A 19,406-nucleotide genomic window follows, 5' to 3' on the forward strand; every position below is an offset into this window, starting at 1 on the left:
ACATTCTTTTTCTAAAAGCAGACATGCTCCTTTAAACATAATTTAACAGCAGCTATCAACACAGCGATCATTTTTATAATGTATTTATAATCAGCAACCAGAGCACCCCAAAAAATATCAAGGAGAAGTTTGAACTAAAAGTATCAATTTTACCAAAACCCAATTTGGCATTCCAGCTTTGGGAGAATTTCTTTACGCGTTTTTTTCTTATTGTTTGTGTATGAAGGAGTTCTGTTAATGCTGTCATCCATTTCTGCAAATGTCACAGAGCGAGTCCCAGAAATGCTCTCCCCCTGCCAGATCCCTCTAGTGCTGTCAGATACTAATGCAGTGACATCCATCCATCCATCCTGCAATAAGGGATAGGATGATTTATCAGGAGAGGAGGGAGCTGGGGCACGCACACACAAACCTGGAAGTGATAGGAAACCCGTTTGTTTATGCAGCTTGCTAGAGACGAGCATGCAAGTTATTGAATTAAGGAATGCCCTGTGACATCTGCTCGGAGCCATGTACAGCGCCGCTCATTAGTAAGAAAGCACTGCAGTGAGCAAGACGGATTTTTAGTCAATAACTATTTATAATGTTCTATATTTATAGAACATTAAGCGTTACGTATGGAGAAACGCATCTGGAAATGAAATATTGACGAACTAATCCATTTACATAATTAGCCCTTTTTTTCTGCCAACAATCCAACCAACTTATTTATTTAGAGATCAAACAGCTCCAGCTAATGAATTTTGTACAAAGTACCCTAATAATGACTCCTCAGGAACATAAGGATAATCACGGTAGGAATTAGGTTTCTACTTAAATATCCTTCCTCTGCAACATATCAATCTGATATGTCCAATAACACCATTAACAGGCAGATTCATTGCTTAATTAAATTACGAGATGAGCTGCTAAGCCCTAGTTATGTTTCCTGCTCCATTTACATTTGTTTCTCCCTATCTGAGCAGATGTGCAATCCAGTGAACTCTTCACATACTCAATAATCATTTTAGATTGAGGTAATGCGGGCTGTCACCCACAATATGAACTGAAGCAATTTCACAAAATCTTGGGCATAAGACAGGCTGCTTAGCAGATAAAATAACACGTGCGCCTTCAGTTTTCTGCTGGATTGGCTCCGGAATCGGTTTGCTAAATGACACTCATGTTTTCGCTCTGCTCCGCGCTCGGATCATTACGCACTGAGCAGAGGTTCGTGTAAGACTCAGCACCCCCTGCTCAAGAATATGCTGCAGGGAGGGTGGAGGGCACGGCTAAACCGGCAGTTTGCACACACCTTTGACCTTTGCTGACCGTGCAGCAAGAAACGTTCACACAGGACGGTGCATGCAGCATCGCGCCCTCTCATGCAAATCACATGCAAATGGGGGCGTTAGCCAGTATCCTCCCCCAGTGCTGAGAGGGGCGCTGGCTTACCTCTCATTCTTAGTGCTGGAAACTTAACTCCTAGTCCCAGATGGAGAACGTTTCCAGGCTTTCATGTTAGTCTATGGGCGGAAGCTGAAGTTCCAGTGCCAGGACCTGTAGATGGGAGTTTCTACACTGAAAAGATGTTTGTGCACATTAATCATATTCTATGCACAGAAAGTGTGGTTCACGTGAACAAAACATGCTTTTTGTACATGTGATATGAGCTGTTGCAAAACCAGAAGCATTAGCAGCACAGATATATTCAGACGGATAAATATTGCACAAGAAGCAAGGTTCAGTGCAATAGGAGTTCTAAAACAAGAAGCTAAGGTGAGGATAAACTCAGGGGGAAACACAGAGAAAGGAAGGTGGATGCACGGAACAGCTCCCCAACGTAGATGGCGTTGCCATAAATAGTAAGAGAATTCAAAAAAAGCTTGAGATTTGCATAGTGTGGGGGAGTGAGGAATACAGACTGGGATAAGCACAGAGGATCCTTAGCTGTGAGATGGAGTGAGGGGTAAAGCCTGGGATAAGCACAGATGATCCTTAGCTGTGGGAGGGAGTGAGGGGTAAAGCCTGGGATAAGCACAGAGGATCCTTAGCTGTGGGGGAGTGAGGGGTAAAGCCTGGGATAAGCACAGAGGATCCTTAGCTGTTGGAGAGTGAGGGGTAAAGCCTGGGATAAGCACAGAGGATCCTTAGCTGTGAGATGGAGTGAGGGGTAAAGCCTGGGATAAGCACAGAGGATCCTTAGCTGTGGGAGGGAGTGAGGGGTAAAGCCTGGGATAAGCACAGAGGATCCTTAGCTGTGAGATGGAGTGAGGGGTAAAGCCTGGGATAAGCACAGAGGATCCTTAGCTGTGGGAGGGAGTGAAGGGTAAAGCCTGGGATAAGCACAGAGGATCTTTTAGCTGTGGGAGGGAGTGAGAGGTAAAGCCTGGGATAAGCACAGAGGATCCTTAGCTGTGAGGGAGTGAGGGGTAAAGCCTGGGATAAGCACAGAGGATCCTTAGCTGTGGGGGAGTGAGAGGTAAAGCCTGGGATAAGCACAGAGGATCCTTAGCTGTGGGAGGGAGTGAGGCATAAAGCTTGGGTGGTTAGTTTTAGTTTGTTGTGAAGCAGATTGTTGTAAAGTGCTCCTTCCTCTTTATCCTGGCAGTTGGATAAAGAGGAAGGAGATTGCATGGTCCGGGTCTAAGCCTAGGGGGCACAGTAATTGGATGCCATTTGCATAAGTGAGGTAGAGAATATCGGACTCCTTGCCTAGCGGGACCACGTAGATGTTAAAGAGAGTCAGAGAGAGGATGGAGACATGTGGGACCCCAGATAGTGGAGGGTTGGGATGTGAGGATGCTTATCCAAGAGAGAGAGTCTGGGTGCGATCCTGGAAGGAAGGAATTAAGCCATTCCAGTGCCAAGCCAGCAATGCTTGTTTGTCGGGTGATAAAGATCTCGTGGGCTATGGTGTTGAATGCTGCTGAAAAGTCCAGGAGTTCAGGTTGGTCCTGATCTAGGCAGAGTCAGAGAACATCAACCAAGCTCCTTCTCATCATTTCTCAGCTGTGATGGATTTCTGAAACCAAATGGGAATGAGGTCAAAGAGGTTTGCAGCTTGTAGAAAGTTGGTAAGTTGTGGGGGCTGGGGTTATTCCATCTTGGCTCACTTCCAAAATATAGGCAGGACTCCGTTTCCAGTACATTTATTTATTTATTTATTATTTTTATTGCTGCTCTCTTTATTCTGCAAATAATATTATAAGAAGGCCATGCTTTGAGTAAGCTCTCAGTAAGCATTCTGGCTTTCATTGCAATTTACCAAATTTATATACTGTTTCTAAACAGAAAAGTCTCAGTGCCAAGCTTTAATTACACAAATTGCCTCAAGCTTTAAGTTTGGGTTATTAATGCAAGCTATGCAACAAATGTCTCTACCTATCATATCTATTAAAGATAACAGGAGCTACACATTCTTGCTTAATCTCTGAGACCTTGAGTGAGGTTTGTTCCCATGGCCTGCTAAGAGAAGAACATAATGAACTGGTCATCTTGTGATGGAGCTACAATCTCAGGTCTTAGGACCTACCAGAACCTCTTCTATAAAGTTGTAGCAAGACTGATTTTCTCAATAACCTTGCTTAGAAATAGGAGGTTGGATACTGGTCAGTAGTTGCATATGTCATTTGGGTCCATCAGTGTAGGTTTTATTACTGCCTTTCTTAGGGACTTTGGAAGGTGGCTTCCGGTAATGAGGTGTTGAAGGTACACTGGCTGAGTAACCCAACTTTCACTTTTTTGATAAGCAAGGAGGGGCAGGGATCTTCTTGGCATGTTGTGGGCTTGAAATTGGGAGGAGGGCATCTGCTTTTTCTTCAAATAGAGGGTGGAAATGTTGTGAGGGAATAGTGAGGTGTGGATTGCTTTTCTCGAGGGGGACATTTTTTATTAGTAGTATCCAGCTCCAATCTGATGTGATTGATTGGTTAGTCTGCCATGGTGGGCTTTTTTGGGAATGGATGGAGGAGGAGAAGTCATCTAATGTCTTTCCAGTTTGTTTTAGTTCTCTCAGTTCAGGCTTAGGATTTCTGATGTTGATTATTTTCTCTGGGGCAAGTGTGTCTATGGTTTTTGACTTTCCGAAATTCCAGTAAACTACAAGTGCGTTAGAAGAGAATACTCCTAGATTTGTGTTGGTGGGTGGAAGGGGGCAGTGGGCTTAGTTTTAGGGCTCAAGTTAGTGGAAGGCCTAGTCAGTTTTGTGGTGGTCATTTTAGGGGGTTTTTTGGTTGAAGAAGGCAGCATCTCTAGGCGAATTAGATGGTGATCTGCCCAAAAGAGTGTGGAGATTTGGATATTGTTGATTTGTAGTTCTTGGAGCAGGTTGCATGGTGAAAGTACTAGGTTGAGGTGTGGCATGCTTTGTGCGCTGGGCTGTTGATTAGTTGGGTGAGGCAGAGGGTATCCAATGTAGCGAGCAGTTCCTTTCTTGGTGTTGAATTTAGATTATCAACCTAGAATGTTGAAGTCACCAAGGAAGAGAGATGTTGGGTGTTCTAGGATGATTTCTGCCATGGCTGTTCGATGGTCTTGCAGGGCTTCATGCTGGTTCAGTGGAGGGTGGTATAGCAGGAAGAGGCCCCATGTAGGGTGGTTTTCATCTGTAGGTCTATGGATTCAATCTCTGAATACTGAAAGCCCTGCCTCATTTGTTTTGGTGTGGGGAATGAGGGCAAGTGCAATCTTGGTGACAGATTTGAAGGAAATGTGGACAGTCTGTATCCTATGTCAGGCACATGAAGCCTGCAGCATGGTCTAGGAGAAGGTAATGTAGTGTGACAATTTTTTTTGGGGGGGGGGGGGGGAAAGACAGTGTTGAGGAGGAGTGGCTTGGGAGGGGTTAGGGAGTGCCGCCCTTAAAGCTTGCCTTGATAAGGAATTACAATTATCTGGGAACTAATAAGCTTAGGGGGTGTGGTATGTGATGGAGGACATATTGTCCTTGGCCTGTTATTGTTATGGGGGAAGGGGTCTTGGGCTGGACAGGAGGTGAGGCATATATTTGAGGATGGGGAGGAGTGGGTGAGGTGATGTGGTGAAAGTAGCTCCTTAGTGTTACTCACAGTATTTAGGAGCAGGCTTAGCAGCAGGAGCTGTAGACTTTCTGGTAGGGGGAGTTAAGATTTGGGGGGGGGGGGGGGGGGAGTACATCTCTTGAGCTGGCTGGATGATGGTGAGCAGAGAGGGTCCCAGTACCTCGTAGCAGTGACCAGAGCAGCAGATGAAGGAGCGGTGGGGCAGGGAGGAAGAAATCCTGGAGGGCTGGCTCAGCCCCTTCCTCAGCTGGCCTGGTGTCGTCCGGCTACTCAGTCTCCGGCAGGCTAGCTGGCCTGGCTCCCTGGATGGCAAGGGGGGGGGGATGGGACTAGGAATAGCTTTTCCCAGACTATTCTGGAGGATCAAAATTATTTAATCTTCCAGAAATCAAGCAGCTTTTGAGAAAGATTGAGCTTTTTTTTGGAATTTCTGATAATGTATGTTTTAATGTTACATCTATTTGGCTTTTGTGTTATGACTATTGTATTTTTATATGTTATGAATACTTGTGCTTACACTGTTGCTTAGGGTGCTTCTACAATTTATGCAGGTTTATAAATGTAAAAAATAATAAATAGTGCCATACTGATGGTGCAAGAATCTCCTCTTTCTTCAGAGCACTGCTGGTACAATTTTATTGTTACTTTCCAAATTTAGAACAAGATTGTAAAACTGTATGAAGAGGTTAGTAGTGACAAGTATATTTGTAGAACCTGCCTCCCCCCCCCCCCCTTAAATCATCCTTTAAAAGTACTGATGTGGGAGCAGACCCTTGGGTAGAGGGGAAGTTGGTGCAACCTGCAGGTCCACGCCATTGGCAGGCAGAGCTGGCTGGAACAGAGGCCCAACTGGAGCTTCACCAATACCAGCCCTCGTTCCCCTTAGGTTGAGCTCTCGGGTGCCGGGGACAGCTGGACTTATTGCAGGGTCTCTGTGGAGGTAAAGATCTGTCATGTGGAAGTAGTTGCAGGCCAGGACAGTGAGGGAGAGCGGTCAAGCAGCGGTCAGGGCAGGTGGCAGGTAATCAGAGACAGATTCAGGCTGTGGTCAAGACAGGCAGAGTTCTGTTAAGGTCGAGGTCGGGCCAGGCAGGGTTTAGTCAGTAACAGTAAACAGGCAGTGGTCAATGGCAGCTGGAGGTCAAGCGGTGTCAAGGTCCAATCCAAGGTCAAGCCAGAAGTCCAATCTGGTGAGGCAAGAAATGAAGAGGATGATGAGGAACCTCAAGAGCAGGAAGGGACGCTGAAGACAGACAAGGAAGACTGACCAGGATGTCAAGAACACTAAGAGACAAACTAGACTGCCAAGAGAACCGGGAACAAGACACAGGAGCACAGCAGGGATCAGAAACCAGGAACAGAAGATGTCATGCAGGAGTGCCTCCAGGGAGTTCCCGCCGCTGGCCCTTTAAGTACGGGCAGTCATTGCATGCGCACACCCTATGGGAGGGGGCATACCTTGGGGATCTGGTGGCGTCCTGCCGCAGAGAGGAGAGTATTCGATGTGCTCTGAAGAGGGACTGACACTTGGAGCAGACGTGAGCTGGGAGGCAGGCTCAGCAGTTGGCTGCATCCCTGAAAGTTGGTGCAGTGGTGGGAGGGGAGGAGAGCTGGCCCGGCCTGGAGGTAAGGGCAGAAGACCGGACCCGCGGTCTGCTGAACGCAACAAGTCAAGTTTTACTTACTTATGGGGTCTATTAATTAAGCTGGGGTTACCTTCCCTGGAGGGGAAATTTGCAGGATTCACAAACTTGCAGTACTTGGCATCACAGGTTGGTGAATCCTGCGTGACGGGACAAAGGGGCACCCAAGGCTGGCTGGCGCCATTTTGGATATAACTTCACCAGCCTCAGTTGCATAGGGGGTACTGCAGTCTTCACCACTATACCACCAGGGAAGATAGTAGGTAGATCAGGGTGGGGGGGTTTGGGAGGTGATGCATATAGAGAAAAATAACCCATGCTATAGTTACACAATGTTGGGTTCCATATTAGGTGCTACCACCCAAGAAAGAGATCTAGGCATCATAGTGGATAACACATTGAAATCGTCGGCTCAGTGTGCTGCAGCAGTCAAAAAAGCAAACAGAATGTTAATGTTAGGAATTATTAGAAAGGGAATGATGAATAAAACGGAAAATGTCATAATGCCTCTGTATCGCTCCATGGGGAGACCGCACCTTGAATACTGTGTACAATTCTGGTCGCCGCATCTCAAAAAAGATATAATTGCGATGGAGAAGGTACAGAGAAGGGCAACCAAAATGATAAGGGGAATGGAACAGCTCCCCTATGAGGAAAGACTAAAGAGGTTAGGACTGTTCAGCTTGGAGAAGAGACGGCTGAGGGGGATATGAAAGAGGTGTTTAAAATCATGAGAGGTCTAGAACTGCTACAGTGTCTTAGACCTCACTTGATCTCTGGCTGTTCCCTTCTTTGCAGTTAATGATCCTCTGTACTTGACCCGTGCTTTATTTAATGGTTATTGTTTTTGCCTCTGTCACCTGCACTGGGAGGTTATTCCCTGCATCCAACAGTTCTCAAACCCTGGGGCCTCTTGGATTTCCTTCTCTGGTTCTGTCTCTCTGTGAGGTATACATTTACAGTGTCCCATGGAGTGGTTTCCAGAGGAGATCTCTCGGCATAATCTGGGCTAGCCCAACTGGCCCCACGGAGTCTCAAACTGGAGATAATGGTGTCTGTGAACCATGGAAGCTTGGGAAATATTCCCACTTCTATATTCGCTTGCTCCACTAGAGTTGTCAGTAAAATCTGACTGGTCACCATGTATGCAGGTGAGTGTTGCCTTTTTATTGTAATTGACATATCCTCTCTGGGCTAGCTCCTTACTGATCGGAGTCTTTCTGTACCCTGAGTCCACCACAGTTTGGGTAGTGATCTCATTCAGCTCAGCTGGGATCACAAAGTCCTTCAGTTCCAAACGGGGAATGTCCACAAAGTTACAGCTGTGAATCTTCCTCAGAACTTAATTCCCAGACTTTATCTTCAAGCCACGGACAACCTTTGACAATATGTTTTTTCTCTCCACACTAGGAGCATGTCTGAAGGACTTGTTCTCCTTTAACTTCAACATGTCCTACAAAGGATTTGTTGTTTCCATCTTTCTCAAAGGGCCAAGACTCCTCCTCATGTCATTCTCTACACAAAGTGAGGAAAAGGAGAGAATGCCTGTACATGTGCCACTTATTTGTGCTTGAAGCTCAGGGATTTCTTCTCCCCTGTGACCCAGTATTCATCTCTCCCTTGGAGACTTTCCCTTGCCAATATGAACTTTTCCTTTAGTGCTAGCTGTGTCACCAGGCTGATGTCCATAAGTTCACTCCCTTTCTAGCAACAGTCTACAGCCAAATGACCTCTCTTCCCACAATTAAAATAAGCTGGTGGGCCTAGGGTCTGTGGCCAGAGTACAGAACCAAAGCTGTCTTGCTCTGAGGACCCCCTGTTGGGATCTTGCATTCTCACCACCACCCCCTGTGTGGCTTGTCTTCCTAACTTCCATACCAGTTCTGGCATCAACTGAGCCTGATGGAAGGCGTCCGTCACTTCTAACGCTTTCTCCAGTGTGAGCCTTGGATTCCAAATGGGTTGGCCCAGCCCATCCAGGAACTGCTCCAGAAAGACCTGGTTGGCTACCTTAAGGCCTGTTTTTGCCTGTGGCTGTAGCCACTTCTAGTCGGCATTATTTATCTAAAGTAAAAGGCTTCATGGACTTTCCCCAGGCTGTGGAAGGCCTTGCTGCCAGTATATTTATGTTGAGTAACCCACCTTTTCCAGGATGGTGCTTTTAACTTGCAAATAGCCGGCTCTTCCATCTGGGTTGGCAGCCTGAAAAGTTGCTTGGCTTCTGCCTGTAAGCAGATTTGCCAGGTAGGTGATCCAGGTAGCTTCAGGCCAGCCAGCCACGTGGGCTGTTCTCTCAAAATTTCTTAGGAACACATCCAGGTCTTCTCCTGTCTTCATTTTAAACAAGAGCGGAGGCAATGCATCTGGCTGTGCTGGGTTGCATTGCTTGGGCTATCTGTGTCAGTGCCCCCTGTTGCTGGTTAAATTGTTCATGTCGAATTCAAACCATTTTATGGAGTTGCTGCTGTCCTTTAGTGAGATCTGCACTAATCGATTCATGTTAATTAATAAGCTTTGGCACTATAGAGGCTTTGCTGAAGTTCCTTACTTTTTATTTTCTTTCTTTAAAGGAAACAAAATTATAACCTGTTGGCTCTGATTGACTTTTTTCCCCTGTCTATGCTGTATTTACCCCATGGCTGCAGTTAACGCCAGAGACCAGAAAAACATATCTTTTTCCTCTGTGTACTGGCTGTGCAAGGCTTCCTGCTAGTCTGGAAAAACATTTTCTCTCCTTTCTTCTCTTTTCTGCTCTATCTCTTTGCCTTTACAGTTGCTTAGTACAGAAGGCCCCAAACTGACACCATATATGTGGTCAAAACCCCTTGAGTGGCCTTTGGCTTACCAGAGGACAGATTCCTCTGTCAGTCTGGACTCTGGCTGTCCTTTTATTAATTACAATAAAAAATTAATAAAACACAAGCTTGCTTACCTCAGCAGTGCTGGATACAGAATTGCAGCAGTTTACTCACATACTTCATTTAACAAATTTCCTGCTTTCTCTTAGTCTTGTCTGGGTCCTCCCTTTCCCTCTGGGCCCTGCCACCTCAGGGGAATCTCCTTGCAACCAGGATTCTCTTGTAGCTGTCTTTAGGTGGGACAGGCTAAATGCCTGCTCCTGGACTTTTAAGGACGGACTAACATATCCTCTTTTACAAGTACATATACATAATACAGAAAACACTGCTTATATTTATATTGTATCTAATTAGCTAAATGCAATGACAAGATTGCTCAATTTCAAATGGTGTTAATGAATGAAGCACCCCAGTATTACTTTTCAATAAAAGCATTGGCATGTACCTGTCTCCTGTGTATCCAGCTGGGCACCAGCAGCTTCCTGTCACCCGGTCACACTGCCCTCCGTTGTGGCACGGACACTCATGGCTACAATTGATTCCAAACTTGCCAGGCAAGCACGGCTGGGCGCATACAAAACCCTAAGGAAGAGGAGGGTTGGTTTTACATTCCCATGAGACTTCTCATGACATTTGCAAAAGGAGCCACCTACTGCAGAATCTGCTCAGAGGCCTAACCTGTCCTGCACCTTTTTAGCAACAAAAAAAGAGGAGTTTTTACAATCCCTGGATGGGTCTTGAGCAGTTACGGGTTCCTTATTAAGTTCAGCACACTGATAATGAACAGAAGCTCTTCTTAGGAGGGAGGTCATGAGATACGTATGCACAGTAACCCTGTTCCTTTATCGTTCCGAACTGTAACACTATTAGGCCGATGCAATATAATGCGCTCGCCCGAGTGCACGTTCAAAACCCCTCACGTAATAAGGGGTTTACCGTGTCCAAAATGTGAGTCCAAACCAGCGCGAAGCGAATAGCGCTCATCGCATGTAAATTCCTGCCCTAGAGCAGCATTAATTGTTAAGGAGCCACAACTATTTACAGAAAAGCAGAAAATATTGCTTTTCTGTAGGTCCTCCGACTTATTATCACGGCGATATTAAGTCGGAGAAGCCTTAAAAAGAACAGAAAAAAGAAAGTGTCACCAGCAGTCAGGTTAGGAAAACGCATGCTCAATTAACGAGCATCCCCGCACTGACAGCCACCTCTCCTGGGTGCCCAATGCCGAGGAGGCGTAGGGATGCAAACTTTTCCCTAGCACTTCCTTTTTACCATGGCAGCCCATTAAATCGGGCGCCCGGGAGAGGTGGATCGGCGAGCACTGAGAGAGCGATCAACGTGCGCCAATATTGCATCGGCCTGTATGACAGAATCCAATTCTGCTCCTCCCTTCGATAGTCGAGAATTTAATCAAGATAAGACGGGAAACCGCCCCAGTGCTTTTCACCAGGACACCAAGAGCTCGGGATTTAAACCGTAGTAAGTAGCCAGCCCCAATGATGGGGGGACATTGTCATGGGCAGCCCGAAAAATATTTCACTCAGCTTTAGGGCAGCTTAGAGGCCTTTCTTCCCACTTTCTAAACTCTCTCTCCTATTTTCAGTTTTGGAATCCAATTCATCTTTTCTTATAAAGCGTCCCCAAGAAGCAATAAGACAAAGAATTTGTGCATTTGTGAAGGGCGCACTTGTCTGAAAACACAGAGAAATTAAATTGGTTGCATGTAGATGTAGCCAGGAGTGGAGGCGATGTGAATGTTCTTTGCCCTGTTGGGGCAATGGAAAACATGTGTGAGAGTTGCACGTAAGCTTTCCTGAATGTGCTAATTTGAGAAGTTAAAAGACTTTCTCCCTAGGGTCCTCCTTCTTCTGCTGGCTTTTTGTGACTAAAAATGCCTCTGCCTGGGAGAATATGCAACGTTCTCTTAGTGCAAAGCATTCCATAACTTGCTCAGCAAACAAAATAAGGACGACTTGCTCTGTCTGTGGATTCAACATTATTCAATATTTACCTCCTACCACTCTGCCAGCTCCTCATCAACCTAAATCTCATCCACTACTTATACGCAGACGATGTTCAGATACTGATTCCAATTACGGAATCTCTCCAAAAAACTCTGGACTTCTGGAACTCTTGCCAACAAGTCATCAACAACTTACTCACTAGCCTCAACCTGATCCTTAATCAAAACAAAACAGAATATCTCCTCATCTCCCAAAATGGAACCAACACACTTCCAAGTACCATCATGTCTACCCAATTAACAATGACCCCACAAGTCAGAAATCTAGGAATTATACTGGACAATCAAATGAATTACAGATCACTCATAAATAACATCGTAAAGGACGGATTCTTCAAATTACAAGTCCTAAAAAGACTGAGACCTCTCCTACATTTTAAAGACTTCCGATTAGTTCTACAAGCAATCATTCTCACGAAAATAGACTACTGCAACTCACTTCTACTGGGTCTACCTGCAAACGCCATAAAACCGCTACAGATGCTGCAAAACGCTGCAGCGAGGATCTTAACCAAGTCCAACAAAAGAGACCACATCTCACCCATCTTAAAAAGCCTACACTGGCTTCCCGTCAAATTCAGAATACTTTTCAAAGTGCTCTCAGTAACCCACAAGGCACTACACAACCTGGCACCACTCGAGCTCAAATTCCCTCTCCAACTCCACACCTCTACCAGACCAGTGAGACAAGCCAACAAAAACAACCTTCAAATCCCACCGATGAAGTCAGCATTAAGCAAAAGAGCTTTCTCCACAGCAGGTCCTAAAATCTGGAACACTCTCCCGTCAGATCTCAGATCAGTGCAATGCTCCACTACATTTAAAAAACGACTCAAGACTTGGTTATTCAACCAAGCTTTCCCTTAACATCAACTTGCGGAATATCCCTGCCAATGATCCCCTCCGTGGGAACACGCTAGAGAACTATATAGACCTCTAGAAATCACATATTCTTTGGCAGTCTAATTATCTAACAACATTATAATACCACCTGTTTAGCCAGACTACATTAGGCACCGTACCTTTTAATTATGTTATTAACCCCATATATCTTAATCCAAGTTAATTCGACCTGTTCATTGTAAGACATTTACTTGTCATTGTTATTGTTGAGAATGTAAACCGAATTGATCAATAATTCTGTTATTGGAAAGTCGGTATAGAAAAATGCTAAATAAATAAATAAATTCAAGTTAATTAATTGAATATCATCTACAGGGGTCAGAATGCGTCCAGGTGTTCTTTTGCAGCCCCTTGGAATTTGGATGTCATAGCTCTATGAGTGAGATAAACAGTAATACCATCCATCCCGCAGGGCACTCGCACTCGCCAGTCACGTGATGGCAGCTGCCCCCATTCTGACAGGGACAGCGCAGCTCGCACTGTGCGCCGTGACTCCCCGGTGGGCAGCGCTCTTCACAGCTGGAGGGGAGAGATGGAAGACAGAGAGAAGATGATCAGACAGGGTGGCGTCTATCAGGTTATATTAGGGACACCTGTGCTACAGGTAGCATGCCCTTCCTACAGAATTTATTACACGCGGACCAACGGCAGAATATCACAGCTCATATTATCCATGGCCATGATCTGAGTGCCAGGCACAACAGGGCATGTTTCAGGCTCTTACTGTTACCTGCCTCAGGTGTGCTCTGAGGCACAATATCAAAGGCTGAGCACCCTGGGACTCCTGGGCAGAGCTGCTGCAGGGATCCCATGTCTAACAAGCGGTGTCTGCTGCCCTTTTCTCTAAAACTTAAAAAGCCCAAGTTCTGTGCTAGAAGCTACCAGAGTTAACGGGATGAGGCTTACCTATTCTATTTACCCAATTTACAATCCCCAATATATCCAGTGCGGATTCCATAACTACATTCATAAAATACCTCAAACATGAGACATTACTAGAAACATAAAATAACACTGAAACAAGCAGACACAAACATTTCTCGTGAACCTTCCTGCTCTCAGATCTGCTGGTAGCGCACTGCACACTGCACGGGCTATTTTAGTGACAGCTGGAATGTATGAAATAGGCTTCCTGCTCTCAGATCTGCTGGTAGCGCACTGCACACTGCAGGGACTATTTTAGTGACAGCTGGAATGTGTGAAATAGGCTTCCTGCTCTCAGATCTGCTGGTAGCGCACTGCACACTGCAGGGGCTATTTTAGTGACAGCTGGAATGTGTGAAATAGGCTTCCTGCTCTCAGATCTGCTGGTAGCGCACTGCACACTGCAGGGGCTATTTTAGTGACAGCTGGAATGTGTGAAATAGGCTTCCTGCTCTCAGATCTGCTGGTAGCGCACTGCACACTGCAGGGACTATTTTAGTGACAGCTGGAATGTGTGAAATAGGCTTCCTGCTCTCAGATCTGCTGGTAGCGCACTGCACACTGTAGGGACTATTTTAGTGAAAGCTGGAATGTGTGAAATAGGCTTCCTGCTCTCAGATCTGCTGGTAGCGCACTGCACACTGCAGGGACTATTTTAGTGAAAGCTGGAATGTGTGCTCTACAATTTATACTTCCTTACAGGTAGAAACTCCAAGAAAGTTGGAAGATCCCAAAATGCAGGTTAGCTCCTACTAATGCAGACTATGATCTGCAATCCTTTTCTTTTCAGAATACAACAGCTTGCGAGTCCTCCATTTAATTGGCAAAGAATGCAAGGAGTACAATAAGGGGGTGACATGGTCTCTTCTGTTTATCCACTTTTCAGTCTTGCTGTGGCTTGCGGTGCCAGGCCTACAAGCAAACGACTGCAGTAATTTAGATTACTTACACCCAGAGTCTGGCAGTGCGTTTGGAATAAATCTGGTTTTGAAAGATACCCGAGGGGCTTTATTTTCAGTTTGTAAAAGAGAATCTAGATGTATCCCTAGGTTCCCTACCTCACTGTGTACTGATATTTGTCACAGCTACCCACATAATCTCTGTTTTTTGGACATTCAAATGGAGTCCATTGGCAGCCAACTAATCCTTGATCACATCTAACAGTGGCAAAGCACCCTCACCTTTCCCACCGGGAATATCCAGCGGAATATCTGCAGCACAGATGTAAGACTCTGGATACCATGGGCACGGTGAAAAGGTTAATGCATAAAACTAGGAGACAAAAGAGCTGCTCCCACATTCGGCTTTTCATTTCATCTCCCATGCCTCAACATGCCTTGCTTTGTCATTTGGTAAAATAAAATAAATGCTGTTATTGCTTCTCATCGAGTTTGAAGCCCAGAAATGTGCTGGCAGATAATGCACCTCAGAGGTGGCTGCATGCCTGTCTATGAGATTGTGTAAAACTGCAGTGCTACAAAGACATTACTGGGGTGAAACAAGATTCGACGATAATTTCAGTATTCCATGTTGGAAACTTAATGTGATATGCAAATCACTGTCAGCTCCAGGTAGCAACAGCTATTTATACGCACAACCCTGCGGTGAAGCCAGCCCAAAAAAACTTTCTTCCAGAAAGTAATTATTTTAATTGTGAGCAGGTACTTGGGTGAGAGGGTAATGAGAACTCAAGCAATTTTTTCTGGCTTGGGTTTATTCTGAAGCTGAGTGAAGGAGTGTGAAAAGCTAAGAATAAAAAAAAGCATTCATTGCAGCATGAACTCAGCTGAGGATGGGCATAAACATCTTGTTAATTAAGGCAATCAAAGTCAATCCAACTAGAGCGGAAGCATTTTTTCTAAACTCCACTGTGTGTCAATAGAGCAAGCTGTGTCCTAGGAAAGGCAGAGCAGTTAGAACAGGCGTTCAAATCCCGCTTCTCCTACTGATGCCCCCTGGGCAAGTCGCTTTGCTCTCCACTGCCTCAGGTATTAAGTTAAGACGCCAATATTCAGCCACCATCTGTCGGTTAAATAAAGCAACTCTACTGAGCAATGGCAAATAGCAAACAGGTGAGACTTACAAAACCCCTGTGTATCCTGCGGCACAGAGACACTCTCCTGTCTTGTGGTCACAGCTGGCAGAATTTTGGCACTGGCACCTCTGCTGGCATCCCTTGCCATAGGCCCCAGGGTCACACAGCTCCTCACATCGCCATCCTTCATAGCCATCCGCACACACACAGGCGCCAGTGATAGGGTTGCAGAGAGCCCCGTTCTGGCACTGGCAGCGGTTACTGCAGTGAGGGCCCCAGTGCTCACTGTCGCAACCTGGAAAACAACACATAAGCCTTTTATGAGTTATATAGCACCAGAAATGTACTCAGCACTAAACAAGGTCAGGACAGACCCCACTCTGAAGAGTTTCAATTATTATTCAATCACAGCCAGTAAACCAAGGTGGGAGGTAAGGTGATGTCAGCACACTACTACTACTATACTACTACTACTACTACTACTAGAGCGCTAGACGACATATGCAGCGCAGAGACAGAGCTGGGGTCAAAATTGAGGCACAGGGAGGTAAAGTCACAAAGCTGAGATTAGAGCTAATGGAGTTCTGGTCACTATTTCTTGATTAGATTTTCAAACAATAAATCCAAGAAACCTTGGTTTATAGAGAGTAGCAAATAATCTCTAACAATTTAAAAACAAAAAATCTAATTATTCAGGAAAACATCAGAGAGCTACAATATAAACCACAATTGGGGAGAGAGAGTACAACAAATGAATTAACTTAGAAAAATAAGCCTTTAACTACAGATAGGAGCAATATAACATCTTAGGGAATAGCACTAACACTAGGTGTAGCCACTTTATTAGCCAGAAAATCATTCAGTTGAGCTACTTTATAGAGCATATATCTGTTACTTCTCGGGATGTCTGGAAAAACAGAGATCTTCCTCCACAAAAGATTTCATCTTTCAGGTGAAAGAGAAGTTTCAAAACTAAATGCTTATCAGATTCATAGAGAAATTCTAGGAGGAGAGTAGTAAGAAAATCAGAATTATCAAGGAAATCAGTAAGATCAAATGAATCTTCTTTAGGGTCACTTACCACAGACTCATGTTTAATAGAAGATAAATAATAAACTTTAACCACTGAGGGAAACCAACGAACTTCTAGGAAAATTCAACAGCCTTATATTGCACCTTTTAATGTATTTATTTACTTGTTTTATATACCGTCATTCCAAGACAAGATCACAACGGTTTGCAAAGGCATCATTCGGTTTCTGCATCAACATTCCCATTTTAGGTCAGCATTCATATTCTGTGTTAATACAAACAGCTAATACATAGTCAAGGTCCTATTCATGCATTATCAAGTTTCAGGCATTATCTAGTTTCTTATTTTAAGTCAACACAACAGCATCAAGTATGCGTTAATTAAGGTGCTATTTCATGTCATTATCCTAGGTGCCATACTCATAATGTACTCTTTTACACTTTATATTGTTCAATTCTTTTAGCTCAATTTACCTATTATGTTAGATTGTAAGCTTTTCTAAAGAGCCATGTTTTCAGTTCCTATTTGAAACTTCTTTCTGTTACCAGAGGTGGTGACCCTGGGAGACAGTGGAAAGCATGCGATGTCTTATTTGCATTAAGTGAGTGTTCCGTGCTGTAGGCATTTTTAGAAGTCCTTTATCTTGCGATCTTAGGAATCTCTGCATTGTGTATGGTTGAAGAGTCACTCCCAATAGGCATGGGTTAATGTTGTTGATATTAAAAATCAGTCAATACTTTATAATGAATTCTGGATTTGTACAGGAAGCCAGCGAGGGGATGATGTGTTTACATTTCCTTGTCCCCAGTAGCAGTCTCGCTGAGGCGTTTTGTAGTAGTTGCAAAGGTTTTATGAGTCCAGAAGGCAGGCCTAGTAATAGAGTTGCAGTAATCTATGTTGGAAAATATTAGTGTTTGTAGAACGGTACGGAAGTTCTGTATTGTTAGTAGAGGTTTTAGTCAATGTAATATTCTAAGCTTGGAGTATCCTGTTTTAATTGGTTTGCTTATATGTTTTTTCATTGACAAATTTTCATCAATCTGTATGCCTAGGTCTCGTATTTAATCTGAGGGAGTAATGTTAACGTTTCCTGGGTCTAGAATTGGCGGTTTGATTATTGTGGAATTTCTCCTCAACCATACGGTTTCAGTTTTTTTTTGTTTTTTTTTATGTGTTTAATGTTAATTTCAGATCAGTTAGTCTTTGTTGTATTGCCTTCGTGTATATTGACAGTATTGAGGTACTTTTTTCAATTGATTCGTCAAATGGAATGTAGAATTGGTTGTCGTCTGCATAGAGGAAGAATTTGATTCCCAGTTCCACTAGTAAGGCGCATAGTGGCAGCATGTGAATGTTGAATAGGGTAGCAGAGAGTGCTGACCCCTGGAGAACACCTGGATCAATTGGGAAGATGTCAGATATGTGATGGGCCAGTTTGACTTGGAATGATCTGTTTGCTAGGAATGACAAGAACCACTTGATAACAGTTCCATTTATTTCAATTTTTCTCAGCTGGTGGCATAGCAGGATGTGGTCTACGGTGTTGAAGGCTGCTATTAGGTCAATTACCAGGATATAGGATTCATCATTATCAATTGATCCAACTCTGTGGAATTCACAGCTGGAATCCTTGCAATCCATGGAAGATCTAAGTTCCTTTGATTTGAGGAGGCTTCTGGAAGTCTGCAGATATAAGAGATTTTGATGTATTTTGCTTTCAAGGCATGAGCATGTTATTATATTTCTAAGATTATTCTGAATGTTTTATTGTGATTGTTTTTATGTTTACTGTACTGTAATCCATTTAGCCCAGTCGGTCCCTCATAAGCGGACAATAAATGTTTTTAAATAAACAAATAAAAAGCACAAAATTACCTGCAGGATGAGGCATGTTCCCCACCAAGCCCATCACCAGGAAACATGGTCCAGATGCAGCCTACCAACAAACCTGGGCAAGGGGAGCACATGTGAGCAGAGAGGGAAGTATGAATTCCTTCCCCGGCATTACTCTCCACCTCCTCATAGCACAATGACATAGGATCGACAGAGACAGAGGCCAGGATGCTGCAGAGGTAGGGAAAGGACAGAAGACACTTATCCAGGTCCTCAGAGATGCCCTTGGAAGGTCCTGATTGGTGCAGTATAGGAGACACACAGACTATGGGGATATGTCCTCTGGAACCCTTACTGCACTGCATCCAGCTGTGCCAGTATTACAGCTGCATTCTCCCACACCTCCCAGGCTAGGCTAGGTCTGCTTTTACTGGCCATCCAGTCTCTTCAGCTATGCCGCTCCCTAATGTACGGTATCCTGGCAGCAGTTCAGCAGTGCTAGCCATTAAGAATCCAGCCAGCATGCTCTGCCCAGACTCCAGAAACGCAACGAAAGTTAAAGTTGCTGCAATTCACTTAAAAAAAAAAAAAGAGACACTATTTTTCCTTTTGATACACAGAGGAAAGATCCTGGGGGAATGGTGAAGGTTGTTCACAGACTATCAGGAGCAAAGTCATTAAGAACTTTTGCTGACATTCTCAAACCTGATGAGATTACAAATTAGCAGCCTTTAAAAAATAAATAATGCAAAAGGATTATTTCAGTGCTTCTCTCCAAGGTGGCAGAGTCTCTTCTTTCTTAGATAAACAGAGTCACTTGACTCTGGAGAACACTTTACAGAAAGCAGCCCAACCTCAGCTCTGATGGATGTAATTTTTTTTCAAATCTATAGGAATGTGCACAGATTACAAAACTGCTGCAAAGGTCCACGAAGAGAAAAGCACACTCACACCCCAGTTGTTACCAAAAAATATTTATTACTGTTATACTAGCAGAAATTACGAGTGCTATTGCTACACAATTCAAAACATATAGACACAAATATCAAAGACAAATACTGTATTCCTTATATCCTTATCTTGTGTCCAGAATGCCAGTCAATCTGTTGTCTCATTCCCCGATCTTCCCCAGC

The 19,406-nt window shown here is 44.3% G+C and overlaps 1 protein-coding gene across 6 annotated transcripts in view; it reads right to left on the reverse strand.

Moving 5' to 3' along the window:
• The window catches only part of MEGF11 (multiple EGF like domains 11), a 410,516-nt gene that overhangs the window by 135,480 nt on the left and 255,630 nt on the right, over positions 1–19,406 (reverse strand). For all 6 annotated transcript variants that reach the window (XM_029575259.1, XM_029575262.1, XM_029575263.1 and 3 more), the window contains 3 exons: positions 15,456–15,702; positions 12,847–12,967; positions 9,968–10,104 (listed from right to left, as the gene is read on the reverse strand). In XM_029575259.1, coding sequence (XP_029431119.1) covers positions 9,968–10,104; positions 12,847–12,967; positions 15,456–15,702 — 505 coding nt within the window. The remainder of the gene's footprint in view (positions 1–9,967; positions 10,105–12,846; positions 12,968–15,455; positions 15,703–19,406) is intronic.

Source organism: Rhinatrema bivittatum, chromosome 13 (genome assembly GCF_901001135.1).
Source record: "Rhinatrema bivittatum chromosome 13, aRhiBiv1.1, whole genome shotgun sequence".
NCBI classification, from domain to species: domain Eukaryota; kingdom Metazoa; phylum Chordata; class Amphibia; order Gymnophiona; family Rhinatrematidae; genus Rhinatrema; species Rhinatrema bivittatum.